Source organism: Cotesia glomerata, linkage group LG2 (genome assembly GCF_020080835.1).
Source record: "Cotesia glomerata isolate CgM1 linkage group LG2, MPM_Cglom_v2.3, whole genome shotgun sequence".
Lineage (NCBI taxonomy): Eukaryota > Metazoa > Arthropoda > Insecta > Hymenoptera > Braconidae > Cotesia > Cotesia glomerata.
Window position 1 is genome coordinate 24,921,423 of NC_058159.1, and position 11,626 is coordinate 24,933,048.

The following is an 11,626-nucleotide window of genomic DNA, read 5'->3' on the forward strand; positions in this document are numbered from 1 at the left end:
CACACACACACACACACACACACACACACACACACACACACACACACACACACATACATACATACATACAGACGCCGTGACAACCTCGCGGGGATAGTCAGGGAAGCTTCCTGTGACCTTCAAACGTTGAGATCTCATGAAAACTCGGTTTTTGCAAAACGGGGTGAAAACAATAACTTCCCGATTTTTGAAAATCTTCGATTTTCGTAGCGGGAAGTTAAAAATTCTTGGAATTTTTACGAAAAAGCTTAAAATTATTTACAAGATAAAAATGCCCATTTTCTAGAAGAAATTTTTAATGAGAAACTGGACCAAAAAGATAAATTTCCAAGTACGGCGTTGCGTTAATTCATTATGTTTCTTCTTTAGACTCTGTAATTCATTTGTGAAAAAACAAAAAACAATATATTGTGATTGTTGTAATTAAGTGCAATTGTGTCAAAAATTCCAATAAATGTTTGCTCAATTTTGTATATTTGGTATAAAATAAAAATTTTTAAAATTTGTAATTAAAAAAAAAGTCTCGTTATTTTTTTAAATTAGGCATTCATTAACTTTTTTTTTGTTACATAAATAAAAAAAATAAACTTTAATAATTATTAATTCAATATTATGATTGTATTTACATTTAGCTGACGAATTTTATAATAACTTTTTTTATTATTTATAACTTATAACAATTAATAATAATAATTCCATGATTCATTTTTCTTGTTATTATGAACATGCTCCATATTTACATAAAATAAATTTTTGAATTATTGAACTATTATGTTCCCTGAAGTTTCAAAAGAAATTAATAATATTTCTTGAAAGAATAGATTTAACTTAAAAAAAATTAGAAGAACGGTAGACCTTGAAGGCCATTCCGACAACTTCCCGCTAATTCCATACCTAGGTGCTTAAAATTGCACTAATGATGTTTTTGAGCTCTCCGATTTATGTATTATTCTTAGCTCTCCGAGCTTAAAGAGATAGCATTTCTATGCTTTAGAGCTCTTCGAGCTCAAAAGTCTGATAGAAGTTTCATAAAACAACAATTTTTTTTGTATTTGCATCCGACGCAGTTCTTTTAGCCTCATAAATAATCTTTAAGTTTGAATTGATAAAACTAGGAAATATCGAGTAAGTCCGAAAAAACATTTTATTTGGTTTTCTTTCTTTCACGATATCTCTAAAACGAATCGACCACTCGGTATAGGGCTCGTATACCTCACACCAGTTAGGTGTAGGTAAGATCAAGCATTTATGATGATAAGTATACAATAACAAAAAAAAATATTGTACAATGTATACAAAGTATACTATGCAAAAAAACATAGTATAATTTATAAAGCTATAAAAATTTAGTTAATAGAAATAATAAACCTTAGAATAACGGTTACCGAATATTCCTAATACTGAGTAAGGTCCCCCCTCCCCCCTTTATCCTTTATTTCCCCAGTTCCCAAATTTGTCTTTAATTACAAATTTAGCTATAAATTATGGCGTTTTTGGAATTGATCGATTAAACCGTTAAAAAGTTATTTCAAAAAATGTCGGAGTTATGTTGAAAAAACACTTGTTTCCAAATATTTCGTCGAGGATATCTCTCGAACCAATCAACCAATTTTCACGTTCTTGGCGGTAATTGACGTAGTTTTTTGAGCTTTAAAAATTATTCTATTTCATCAAAAACGACCCGATAAGAAATGTCGAAGTTATGTGAAGAAAACACTTTTTTCGGTTTTCTTTCCTGCACGATATCTCTCGAACGAATCAACCGATTTTGACCGGATAAGCGGTGATCGACATGGTTTTTCAATGTTAAGGGCGGATTAGTTTTTGGAGTTGATCGATAGAGCCGTTGAAAAGTTATTTAAAATTCTTTCATTTAATTACCAAAAATTCTAATTAAAAAAAATCTTAGAATTTTTACTAGGAGTGTGCGAATCCCGTTCGAATCGAATCGAACCGAATCCTCGGATTCGATTCGATATTAGAGTCGAATATCGAATAGTTTGAATTTCTCGAACTATTCGAAATTTCGAATATTCGTACACCCCTAATTTTTACGAGAAAGCTTAAAATTATTTAATAAGATAAAAGTACGTATTTCCCAGAAGAAATTTTCAATGAGGAACTGGACCTGAAAGATGAATTTTAAATACCGTGTTGCGTTAATCCATAATGTTTTTTCTTCAGACTCTATAATTCTTTTTGTGAAAAAAAAAAAAAAAAAAAAAAAAAAATAACAATGGAAATATTATGCAAAAACTGTTTACAGGCTCTCTTTTTTTTCTCGCTAATCCTCGAGTCGACTCGAAAGCTTTTCGTTTAGTAATGTTTGCAGTGGTTTGCAGTTTATAAAGAACAGAGATCTTATATTGTCTTTATTGAGGAAACGGTCCAGGAATGACATGCTGTTCCTTGACCATGCCTCATTAAGTCAAAGTTCCTGGTCAAATTTCGCTCTGTAGCCAAAATATTGGCTCCGATTACAATTTCAGACACCCTTTCGCCACGCTAGCATACTACGCTAGTTACTCTTATACTAGCATTTCCTTATAATAAATGAAAATAATTTCAATTATATGTATCATCGGGATATGTATCATTGCACATATGTATCATTCGGTATATGTGGAATCGAAATTTGAAGAAATGGGATATGTATCATCGGAAGTTGGGTAACTGACACATATGTATCATCGAAATATGGGTAAAAGATACCCGCTCGCTTCACATATATTTCATATGAAATCGAGAAATCTCAATTTTATGTTGGGATTAACTTAATTATAAATAATGAAAATGACCAAATAAACACATTTTTCAAGATAATAATTTTTTCATTTATTTTTCTAATTCGCGATGTGTAATAATAATTTGTTTAAGATAATTATATATTTATGTATAAATTTATAAAAATGTTTACTTTAAAAGTTTTTGATTTAGATAAAAAAGAATTAAAGAATAACCTTTACATAATTTCTAGAATTATCAATAACTTCTGAAAATACATGATTATTCTTTATGATACTTACATTAATAATAATTATATTTTCAGCTTTGAAAAAAATTTATAGCGAAAAATTAATCAACTTTCAACTATGATAGATTGTATATTCATTAATATAACTGTAAAAGCATTTAAATGAATGATAAAACTTGAGCACAAATTAATTCTGCAAAGCAATGCCTTTACCCGTCCACGGTTCCTTAAGGTCAACTTTCAAGCCTAAATCTCGAAGAGCAGCTTTAGCTTCAGCTTCAACGGCGACTCCGTGGTTCTTAATGGCGTCAGCAAGCAGTGACTCTACACCGTAAGCCACAAATTCCCGAGACTCGGCTCTGTTTTTCACCGCCATATTTCGGATAGCCCGACAAGCATGTCTCAGAGTTTTGTGGCTCTTCGGAAATTGCTTCATCGCGTCAAGCATCACGATAGGTGCTCCGCAGTCGTAAAAAACTCCAGCGTTCGAGGAACTACGGAGAGTCAAAGCTGAGATACATGAGAAGCCTGCAGCGACGACACTCTCTGAGCTCTTGAACCTGCTGATTGCTGAGACGATAAGCGGACAACTGCCGCAGGTCACGATATGGCTCTTAACATTGTCGTTACCAGCCAGAGCACTCAGCAATTTCAGAGCTTGTCCGTTGAGTTTCTCCGAGTCTGCGTGGTTTATCATAACTTCCAAGATTAATGTTAGGCCACCAGCATCCTCAACATCTTGACAATATTCATTCCTCACGACAAGACTCGCTAATGTCGCCATCAAATCACCTACCACATCCTCGTCGTCTTTAAATTCTGTTAAAGTGAACAGTAAAAATATTTAATAGTACATAATATTTTCAATTACCCTTAAAAAATTAATATTATCATTGATGAAAACAAACCTGACAAAAGATTCGTCAAGATATCGATGGCAACTTTGGCAAGCTGGCTGGCATGTTCGTGAGCTTTTCCGAACTCTAGTCTCACATCATCATCAAGCACCAACGCACGAACAACACTACAAGCATCTCTTAGCTCAGAACTTGTTTTTTCTTTCTTACTGAGAATTTTCATTATTCTGTCAATTATTCCAGCTTCGACGAGGTTCTGCCTGTTCATTTCATGCTTGATGCAGCACTCTTTTATCCAATGCAAAATATTTTTTGTACATTCTACATCCTCCTGACTATCCAAGAACCTTGATACAAATTAAAAGGTTGCATTAAATTGAATTTTTCAATCCAAATAAAATAAATAAGGATTTACACATTAGTGAATAAAAGCAACTTACTCAATTTGAAGGTCTATACCAGCAGAGTCGAGCAAATCAGGGTTACCAGTCATCAATGAAGTCATGGCTTTCAAAGCTGGTTTGAGGATACTTACGTCATCCTTGGTGTCTTTTATTAAGGCTAAGATTATCGGATAAGCGTTTTCCTTGCTCGCAAATACACGTCGTGCGATGTCTTTGTCGAGTTCAGTCTTAAGAGATTCTAATACACGTGGAACGTCTTCATAGTTTTTGTTTTCTGAGGCAGTTGACAGGTTTTGCAGGCAAGATTGTATCACATTTGAGTTGTCATTAAGCGCTAAGTCTTTTATTATGTTGGTGAGATCGATACCCTGCAAAAATGTCAATTTTTTAATTATAAAAATAGAAAATAACCTGAGTAATGATGATGAATCATAGATTTGTTTACTGACTTGAGCTTCAAATTGTTTGATGGCATCCTCTATAGCTTCTTCAGGTGTCATCGATAAGTCTTCGATATTTTCTTTTACGACTTCGTCGTACGTCTCCTGCTTGATCACTCGCACCATGATTACTGAGGTTTTATTTTCAACAGACTGTTTTTCACCTTCCTCGACCTAAATACCCATAAAAGGATTGAATTTCTGAGAGAATGATGATGCTGACTGCTGCTTCCACCATTCCCACTTAAACTTACTCACTCTTTACTTTCACTCTCGTTTGCTGTCTTGGCTAGTGACGGTAATCAGTGGTTTAGTGGTTTTATCCTAGCCGGAGTAAGATGACAACAAAACTCCTGGAAAATCATTGACTATCAGCTGATCGAACTTCGGATAACTAGAGTTTTGCTAAAATGTCACCAGGGAGTGCGCCAGTAGGTGAAACTAGCCAATCAGAATGTTTTAAATAATTCAAATTTCCACAATGAAAACGCGTCAGAAACGTCACCATTGCACACGTCATCTAGAGTACGCCCTCTCATGTAAATGTCGAAAATTAAAGACTCTTGGGTGTAATATGTGAAGAGCTGGCAAAAATCAACATTTTACGTAGGTTATTAAATACACGGATTCTGTAACAATAATCAACTCATCAAAATGGTAATTATTATTCATTTATTAATTATAACACTTTGCGTAGTATTTTTTTGAACATGTCACACTTTTTAAAAAAACCGGAATTCCATTTTATTAATTACTACACCTGTGACCGTATTTAATTGTATTGCAAGTGAAATGACGTTTTGGGTAGTTACTAATATTTATTTAAAAAATCTAATGGACAATATGTTTTTTAGGTGCTGATATCAGCTGCAGTTACCACCAAGAATGGAAAAAGTGAGTATGACAGATACGTGTTTTACCATAACCGTGACAGTGCCATGTTGGACAGTTTTAAGAGATAATTATTTTACTTATCACTTTCAGCAATCGTGTCAAGACAATTCGTTGAGATGACCAAAGCCAGGATAGAAGGTCTCCTTGCTGCTTTTCCAAAACTAATGAGCACTGGGAAGCAACATACCTTCGTTGAGACAGATTCTGTTAGATATGTCTACCAGCCTTTGGAAAAATTGTATATGCTGTTGATAACGACCAAGGCCAGTAATATTTTAGAGGATTTGGAGACTTTAAGATTATTCGCGCGAGTGGTAATTTTTTAATTTGCTAACATTTTTTAAGGTGTTATTTTGTGATACTGAAATTAACAGACATCTGTCAAATGTTTGGTTTTTTATAGCAACTAAATTATAAAAAAATTTCACTTCTAGAGGTTGAAATAAATTACAAGTGCAAATTTTTTTTTTATTAATAAATTTTCCATAAAAATTTAAAACATTGTCAGATATCAGCTAATTTCAGTATCATGTTATTTTTATATGAAAATTAAGTTAACCGGCATTTAAAAATTTTTCGATTTTTTTTTTTATTAAACAAATTATTGCAATATAATAAAAAAAATTTTTCATTTGTAAAAAACTTGAAAAACTCTAAGTGCAATTTTAAAAAAATATTTTTCAGTTCTAATTTAATAATTTAAAAAAATCAAAAAATTAAAAACGTCAGCTAACTTTAGTGTTATTATTTTTATGTACAATTATTGATGAATATTTATAGATTCCCGAGTACTGTAAATCAATGGAAGAATCTGAGATCGCTGACAATGCTTTCAACTTAATATTTGCCTTCGATGAAATAGTTGCTTTAGGATACCGCGAAAGTGTCAACCTCGCACAAATCAGAACTTTTGTGGAGATGGATTCTCACGAAGAACGTGTGTTCCAAGCTGTCAGATTCACACAGGAACGCGAGGCTAAGAACAAGATGCGAGAGAAAGCCAAGGAGTTACAGAGACAGCGGATGGAGGCCAACAAAAAAGGAGGAGCTAAAAGTCCTAATTTCGGAAGTGGTTATGGCAATAGCAGTAGTAATTTCACACCTACTGCTAATGTTGTTGGTGATTCTGCGAATTATGTGCCTGAACCTGTTAAACCGAGTTATATGCCATCGTAGGCTTACTTTTTACAATAATTTTGTTCAATTTAATTCAAATGATACAGCTTTAAGTTGATTTTTTTTTTTACAGAAAGCCTTCTGCTGGAAGTGGTGCCATGAAACTGGGAGGTAAAGTCCGTGACGTTGACTCATTTGTCGACCAATTGAAGGAAGAAGGTGAAACAGTTGCGTCGAATGTCAAAGTAGACACGAAAATAGCTCCAATTATTCCTCAAGCAGCTAACACAGAGCTGTAAGTATTTACTAAAAGTAATATAAAAGAAACTAAAGAATGGAGTTGTTGATATAAATGTTTATTTTTGTAGAGTACATTTAAGACAAGAAGAAAAGTTGAACGTACGCGTTGGTCGCGATGGAGGAGTCCAACACTTTGAATTGCACGGTTTGGTGACTTTGCATATTAAAGACGAAAAATGGGGTCGCATTCGCGTGCAATTAGAGAATGAAGATTCACGAGGTATCCAGCTGCAGACACATCCGAATGTTGATAAAGATTTGTTCAGAACTCACGGACAAATAGGTCTTAAAATTCCCACTAAACCATTCCCGCTAAATACTGATGTAGGAGTTTTGAAATGGAGATTACAGTCTCATGATGAAACAGCCTTGCCTATTTCTAGTACGTATTTTTATAAAAAAAAATTCAAACAAGTTGTTTTGTTGACTTAACTAAATTTTCTAATCAAATTATATAAACTAAAATTAAATTGTTATTTGATGATTTTTTTAGTCAACTGTTGGCCTTCGGAAAATGGTGAGAATGGATGCGACGTCAACATAGAGTACGAGTTGGAACAAACAGACCTAGAATTAAATGACGTGCAAATAAACATTCCGTTGCCCATGGGTTGTAGTCCAATTGTAAATGAATGCGATGGTCAGTACACCCATGAGGCCAGAAGAAATACACTTTTATGGTCATTGCCGTTAGTCGATGCTTCTTCGAAATCCGGATCCATGGAATTTTCAGCGCCGTCCTCAACTCCTTCCGACTTTTTCCCATTGAGAGTTTCATTCACATCTAAAACTTCATACGCTAAAATAAAGGTAAATTATTATTTATTAAAATTATTAAAAGTTACAATTTTATGTCTTCAATTTAATGCTCATATTTTTTTTTTTTTTTTCAGGTCATCGATGTATTGTTGGTAGAAGATGAAAGTCCAGTAAAACATTCAGTGGATACTGTATTCTCTACAGAAAATTACGAAGTCGTGTAATTTAATAATATTTAGGCACATGATAATAACTCATGTTATTTGAATGATTATAATTTAGGTAGATAATATTGGAGTCACAATAACAATAATGACTATCTTTATTATGCCTTGAGGTAATTAAGTATCTTTTAAAATTAAGGAAAATAGTTTAAGATTCTTAAGAAGAATGAATAAATTTTTACGGCCCGTCGCGATACCATTCTTATAATTTTTATTTAAATATTGAATAACTGTGAATAATTGAAAATTTTAGAAAATTAGCAATTACTGTTACATTATTTTATGCATTTCTTTATATATATATTTTTTTTTCTAAGTATTACTTTAAGATATATATATATATATTATAACTATTCTATAAATATAAATATAAAATAAATTCACTAGATCAATAATTATTTTTTCATAACAATAACATTTATTAAATAAATCTCGCTTATAATTACAATATTAATTTATATATTGCTGTATTATATAATTTTCAATTACAGCCTTAGCTGTATTAGATTTTTTCAACACCGCTGCATGGTAAGCACTTATATTATGGTTATTGCGGTGAGTAAGATCGGCACCTCGTGTCAATAATTCGTAACAAACATGAGGATGGTCTCCATGAGCCCCATAAATTAATGGAGTATTCCCTTCCTATAAATTGATAATGATATTTTTATGAAAATTAAATAAGCCAACTCTGAAAATTTTTGTGATTTATTTTATTGAAAAATTATTAAAAAACAATTAAAAGAAAAAATTTCACATATAAAAAATTAAAAAATTTATACGTGCAATTTTTATAAAATATTTTTTGACTTCTAATTTCATTATTAAAAAAAAGTAAAAAATTGTTGACCGTCGGCTAATTTTAGTATCATATATTTTTTAACTTAGCTGACAACTGTCAAGTTTGTTAAATTCTTATAACAAATTAATTATAACAAAAAAATGCTTCTAAAAATTTCCACTAATAATTTTTTTTAATTTTTACAAGTGGAATTTTTTCATAAAAGTTTCATTGCTATAAAATTCTAAAAAATTTCTAATATCTGTCAACTTCAGTGTCATAAATAAATAAATAAAATGAAAATCAAGTTAGCCGATATCTAAAAATTTTTAGAATTTTTTCTTATTGAAAAAATTATTACAAAAAAATTTCATTTGTAAAAAACTTGAAGTTAAATTTTTTTGTAATAATTTAATTATTGAAAAAAAATAAAAAAACTAAAAATGTCGGCTAACTTTAGTATTAAATAAATAAACAATCACCTCGTCGCTGACATTGGGATCAACATTGTTACTCAACAACAATTTAACCAGATCATGATGTCCATACGAAGCTGCGAGATGCAAAGCTGTCTCGCCGTTCAAGCCTTTGTAGTTTTTATCAGCTCCTGCTTTGATCAGCTGTCTTGCAGTACCTAATTGACCGTGAGCAGCAGCCCACATTAGTCCTGTCAAGCCATTTTTATCCGTAGCATCTACGGGGGCTAATTTCAAATGGTCTGTTGTTAATTCTCCTTGTCCTGCTAAGGTATGGAAGGTAATGTCACTGTCAGCATAAAGTTGAGGGATCTCAGTCTTGGTATTACCTCGTTGCAAATTCGTGAGTAGTGTTGGCGGCTATAAAATTAAATATTAATTTTTATCATACAGTACAAAACTTTTAACAATAAATAATTTAAATATAAATTATTAACTTTAATATAATTATTAACTACCTTGTAAGGTTGAAAAGCACTAGTTCTGGTAGCATCTTGCCACGCTCCCGGTGCCCACTGCCATTTAGTTTCAATAGGCTCTGACTTGCGTTCAATGTTTACATTCTCAGGTTTGCAAATCATAGGTCTAGGTCTGATTCCAATAGCACTTGTTCCTTCAGAACCACCAAGTACTTCTTTTTTATCGTCTACGAATTCCAGAGTTTCATTTGATGATTCAATTGTTTCTTCTTTTAAAATTAATTCCGTATGAAATTCTGAATCCATCATACTATTTATTTTAAATTATTGTATTTTCATAACAATCAAAAAACTTCTTTTTTTTTTTAAATACACCAAGATTGTAAACAATAACAATTTTCTTTAGACTTGGGGCAGTTTTCATGAACACGATCGCTGGTTATTGTGTTGGAAATTAAAATGTGTAATTGTATGTAAACAAACTTTTTTACTAAGTGGAGCTATTTACTCGTTAAAAAAATTTAATTAAAAGATTAATTAATTAATTAACAAAGTAAGTAAAATTTTATTTGACAGTGATAAAATTCAATAATTAAAACATAATTTTGACAGACACCTGTTAATTTTTTTTTAATTTTTATAACAATAATTCCACATGTTAAAATTAATAAAAACATAAGTGCGAATTTTTTAAAATATTTTCTTAATTAACATTGATTTGTTATAAAAATTCATGAAAATTAAGTTAGCCGACATTTAAAAATTTTCACAATTTTTTTTTATTGAAGAAAATTATTACAAAAAATTAAAACAAAAAATATAACATGTAGAAAATTTGAAAAACTGTAAGTGCAATTAAAAAAAAAATATTTTTTAGTTCTAATTTAATAAATAGGCAAAATCAAAAATGTCAGCTAACTTTATTGTTATAAAAATTCGCAGATGTTCACTAATTCAAGTATCACCATTGTATCGGTAATTATTTTGTAATAAATAAATTCCTACTATTAAATTTACTTTTATTAATTTATGACATTAAAATTAGCAGTTACTTGACCATTTTTTAATTTTGTTTTACAAAAAAATTTATTCCCAAAAATTATTTTTGAAAAATTGCATTTTTAATTCTTTAAAGTTTCTACATGTCAATTTTTTTTTTCATTTTTTTTGCCATAATTTATTTTTTAGAAAATTCTTTTAAATTATCAAATATTTACTAATTTAATTTTCATTATTAATCTATGCTTTAGGTAGAATGGAACCATATACTTTAGAACTAGACAAATCAACGGGAAAATACTTAACACTTTACTTATACCAAGATGTCAAAAATATGCCGGAAATACGTAAAAAAATATTAGCAAGTGAGCTACACTGCTGTGTATTAAAAGCAGCTCTAGTAGTAGATCCTTTTCAAGTGGCAGTAGCAGCCAACAAAGCTGTGTTAAAAGAAAAAGCCGGAACACTTGTTACCAAGTCATTATTCACGGAGATCCTTTTCGCTATGTCATCTTCAACAAACATCTCCTTGTCATTGACCAAGTTCGGAGTTAATGACAATGATAAGGATATTTTAATAGGATTAATTCACCATAAAAATGACAGAGATTCTATGGCAGAAAATATTCTGTGTCACATTGATGGACAGATGACTCCAATCTCCCAGCTGGATCATGTAACAGATGTTAAACTGTTGAAAAAAATATATAAAATCGAGGATGAGGAGCTCAAGGTATCCAGTCTAACGGACTCAATCGTTAGTAGGATAGGAGGAGATTACCCAGTATCATTAAAATAATTGTTTATCTAATATTTATTATGAAATAAAAATTGCGATTTTATTATGCCGTTTTATTTATTTAATAGTTTATATTTAATAATTAATTAATAAATTGTATTGTATTATAATTAATATGAATTATCACCAAGTAAACCAACGATGTTGCTGAGAAGTCATCCGACTCGAATTGACATCGACGAAA

At 31.0% G+C, this 11,626-nt stretch overlaps 4 protein-coding genes across 6 annotated transcripts; 2 read left to right on the plus strand and 2 right to left on the minus strand.

The window, feature by feature from the left end:
• Positions 1 to 2,810: 2,810 nt before the first annotated feature.
• Positions 2,811 to 5,056, minus strand: LOC123259485 (armadillo repeat-containing protein 6 homolog). Of its 2 annotated transcripts, none has more exons than XM_044720027.1 (5): positions 4,934 to 5,056; positions 4,685 to 4,849; positions 4,272 to 4,603; positions 3,883 to 4,178; positions 2,811 to 3,793 (listed from the first exon to the last, which is right to left on the minus strand). In XM_044720027.1, exons 2-5 carry the CDS (start codon positions 4,799 to 4,801, stop codon positions 3,162 to 3,164), a joined length of 1,377 nt encoding a protein of 458 aa, XP_044575962.1. In that variant the 5' UTR covers positions 4,802 to 4,849; positions 4,934 to 5,056; the 3' UTR covers positions 2,811 to 3,161. The 2 variants fall into 2 exon arrangements, with proteins under 2 accessions (XP_044575962.1, XP_044575961.1); XM_044720026.1 differs by having other exon boundaries at positions 4,930 to 5,056.
• Positions 5,057 to 5,198: 142 nt separating this feature from the next.
• LOC123259484 (coatomer subunit delta) lies at positions 5,199 to 8,042 on the plus strand. Its single transcript, XM_044720025.1, has 8 exons — positions 5,199 to 5,332; positions 5,530 to 5,569; positions 5,660 to 5,883; positions 6,350 to 6,741; positions 6,819 to 6,980; positions 7,054 to 7,367; positions 7,479 to 7,795; positions 7,879 to 8,042. Exons 1-8 carry the CDS (start codon positions 5,330 to 5,332, stop codon positions 7,966 to 7,968), a joined length of 1,542 nt encoding a protein of 513 aa, XP_044575960.1. The 5' UTR covers positions 5,199 to 5,329; the 3' UTR covers positions 7,969 to 8,042.
• A 340-nt stretch (positions 8,043 to 8,382) lies between these two features.
• LOC123259491 (DNA-binding protein RFXANK-like) lies at positions 8,383 to 10,030 on the minus strand. Its single transcript, XM_044720042.1, has 3 exons — positions 9,684 to 10,030; positions 9,232 to 9,585; positions 8,383 to 8,613 (listed from the first exon to the last, which is right to left on the minus strand). Exons 1-3 carry the CDS (start codon positions 9,951 to 9,953, stop codon positions 8,419 to 8,421), a joined length of 819 nt encoding a protein of 272 aa, XP_044575977.1. The 5' UTR covers positions 9,954 to 10,030; the 3' UTR covers positions 8,383 to 8,418.
• Positions 10,031 to 10,050: 20 nt separating this feature from the next.
• On the plus strand, positions 10,051 to 11,485 carry LOC123259492 (EKC/KEOPS complex subunit TPRKB-like). 2 transcript variants are annotated; one of them, XM_044720044.1, is made up of 2 exons: positions 10,051 to 10,201; positions 10,899 to 11,485. In XM_044720044.1, the coding sequence occupies exon 2, from the start codon at positions 10,900 to 10,902 to the stop codon at positions 11,440 to 11,442; it is 543 nt and encodes a 180-aa protein (XP_044575979.1). In that variant the 5' UTR covers positions 10,051 to 10,201; position 10,899; the 3' UTR covers positions 11,443 to 11,485. The 2 variants fall into 2 exon arrangements, with proteins under 2 accessions (XP_044575979.1, XP_044575978.1); XM_044720043.1 differs by having other exon boundaries at positions 10,052 to 10,197; positions 10,895 to 11,485.
• Positions 11,486 to 11,626: the final 141 nt, after the last annotated feature.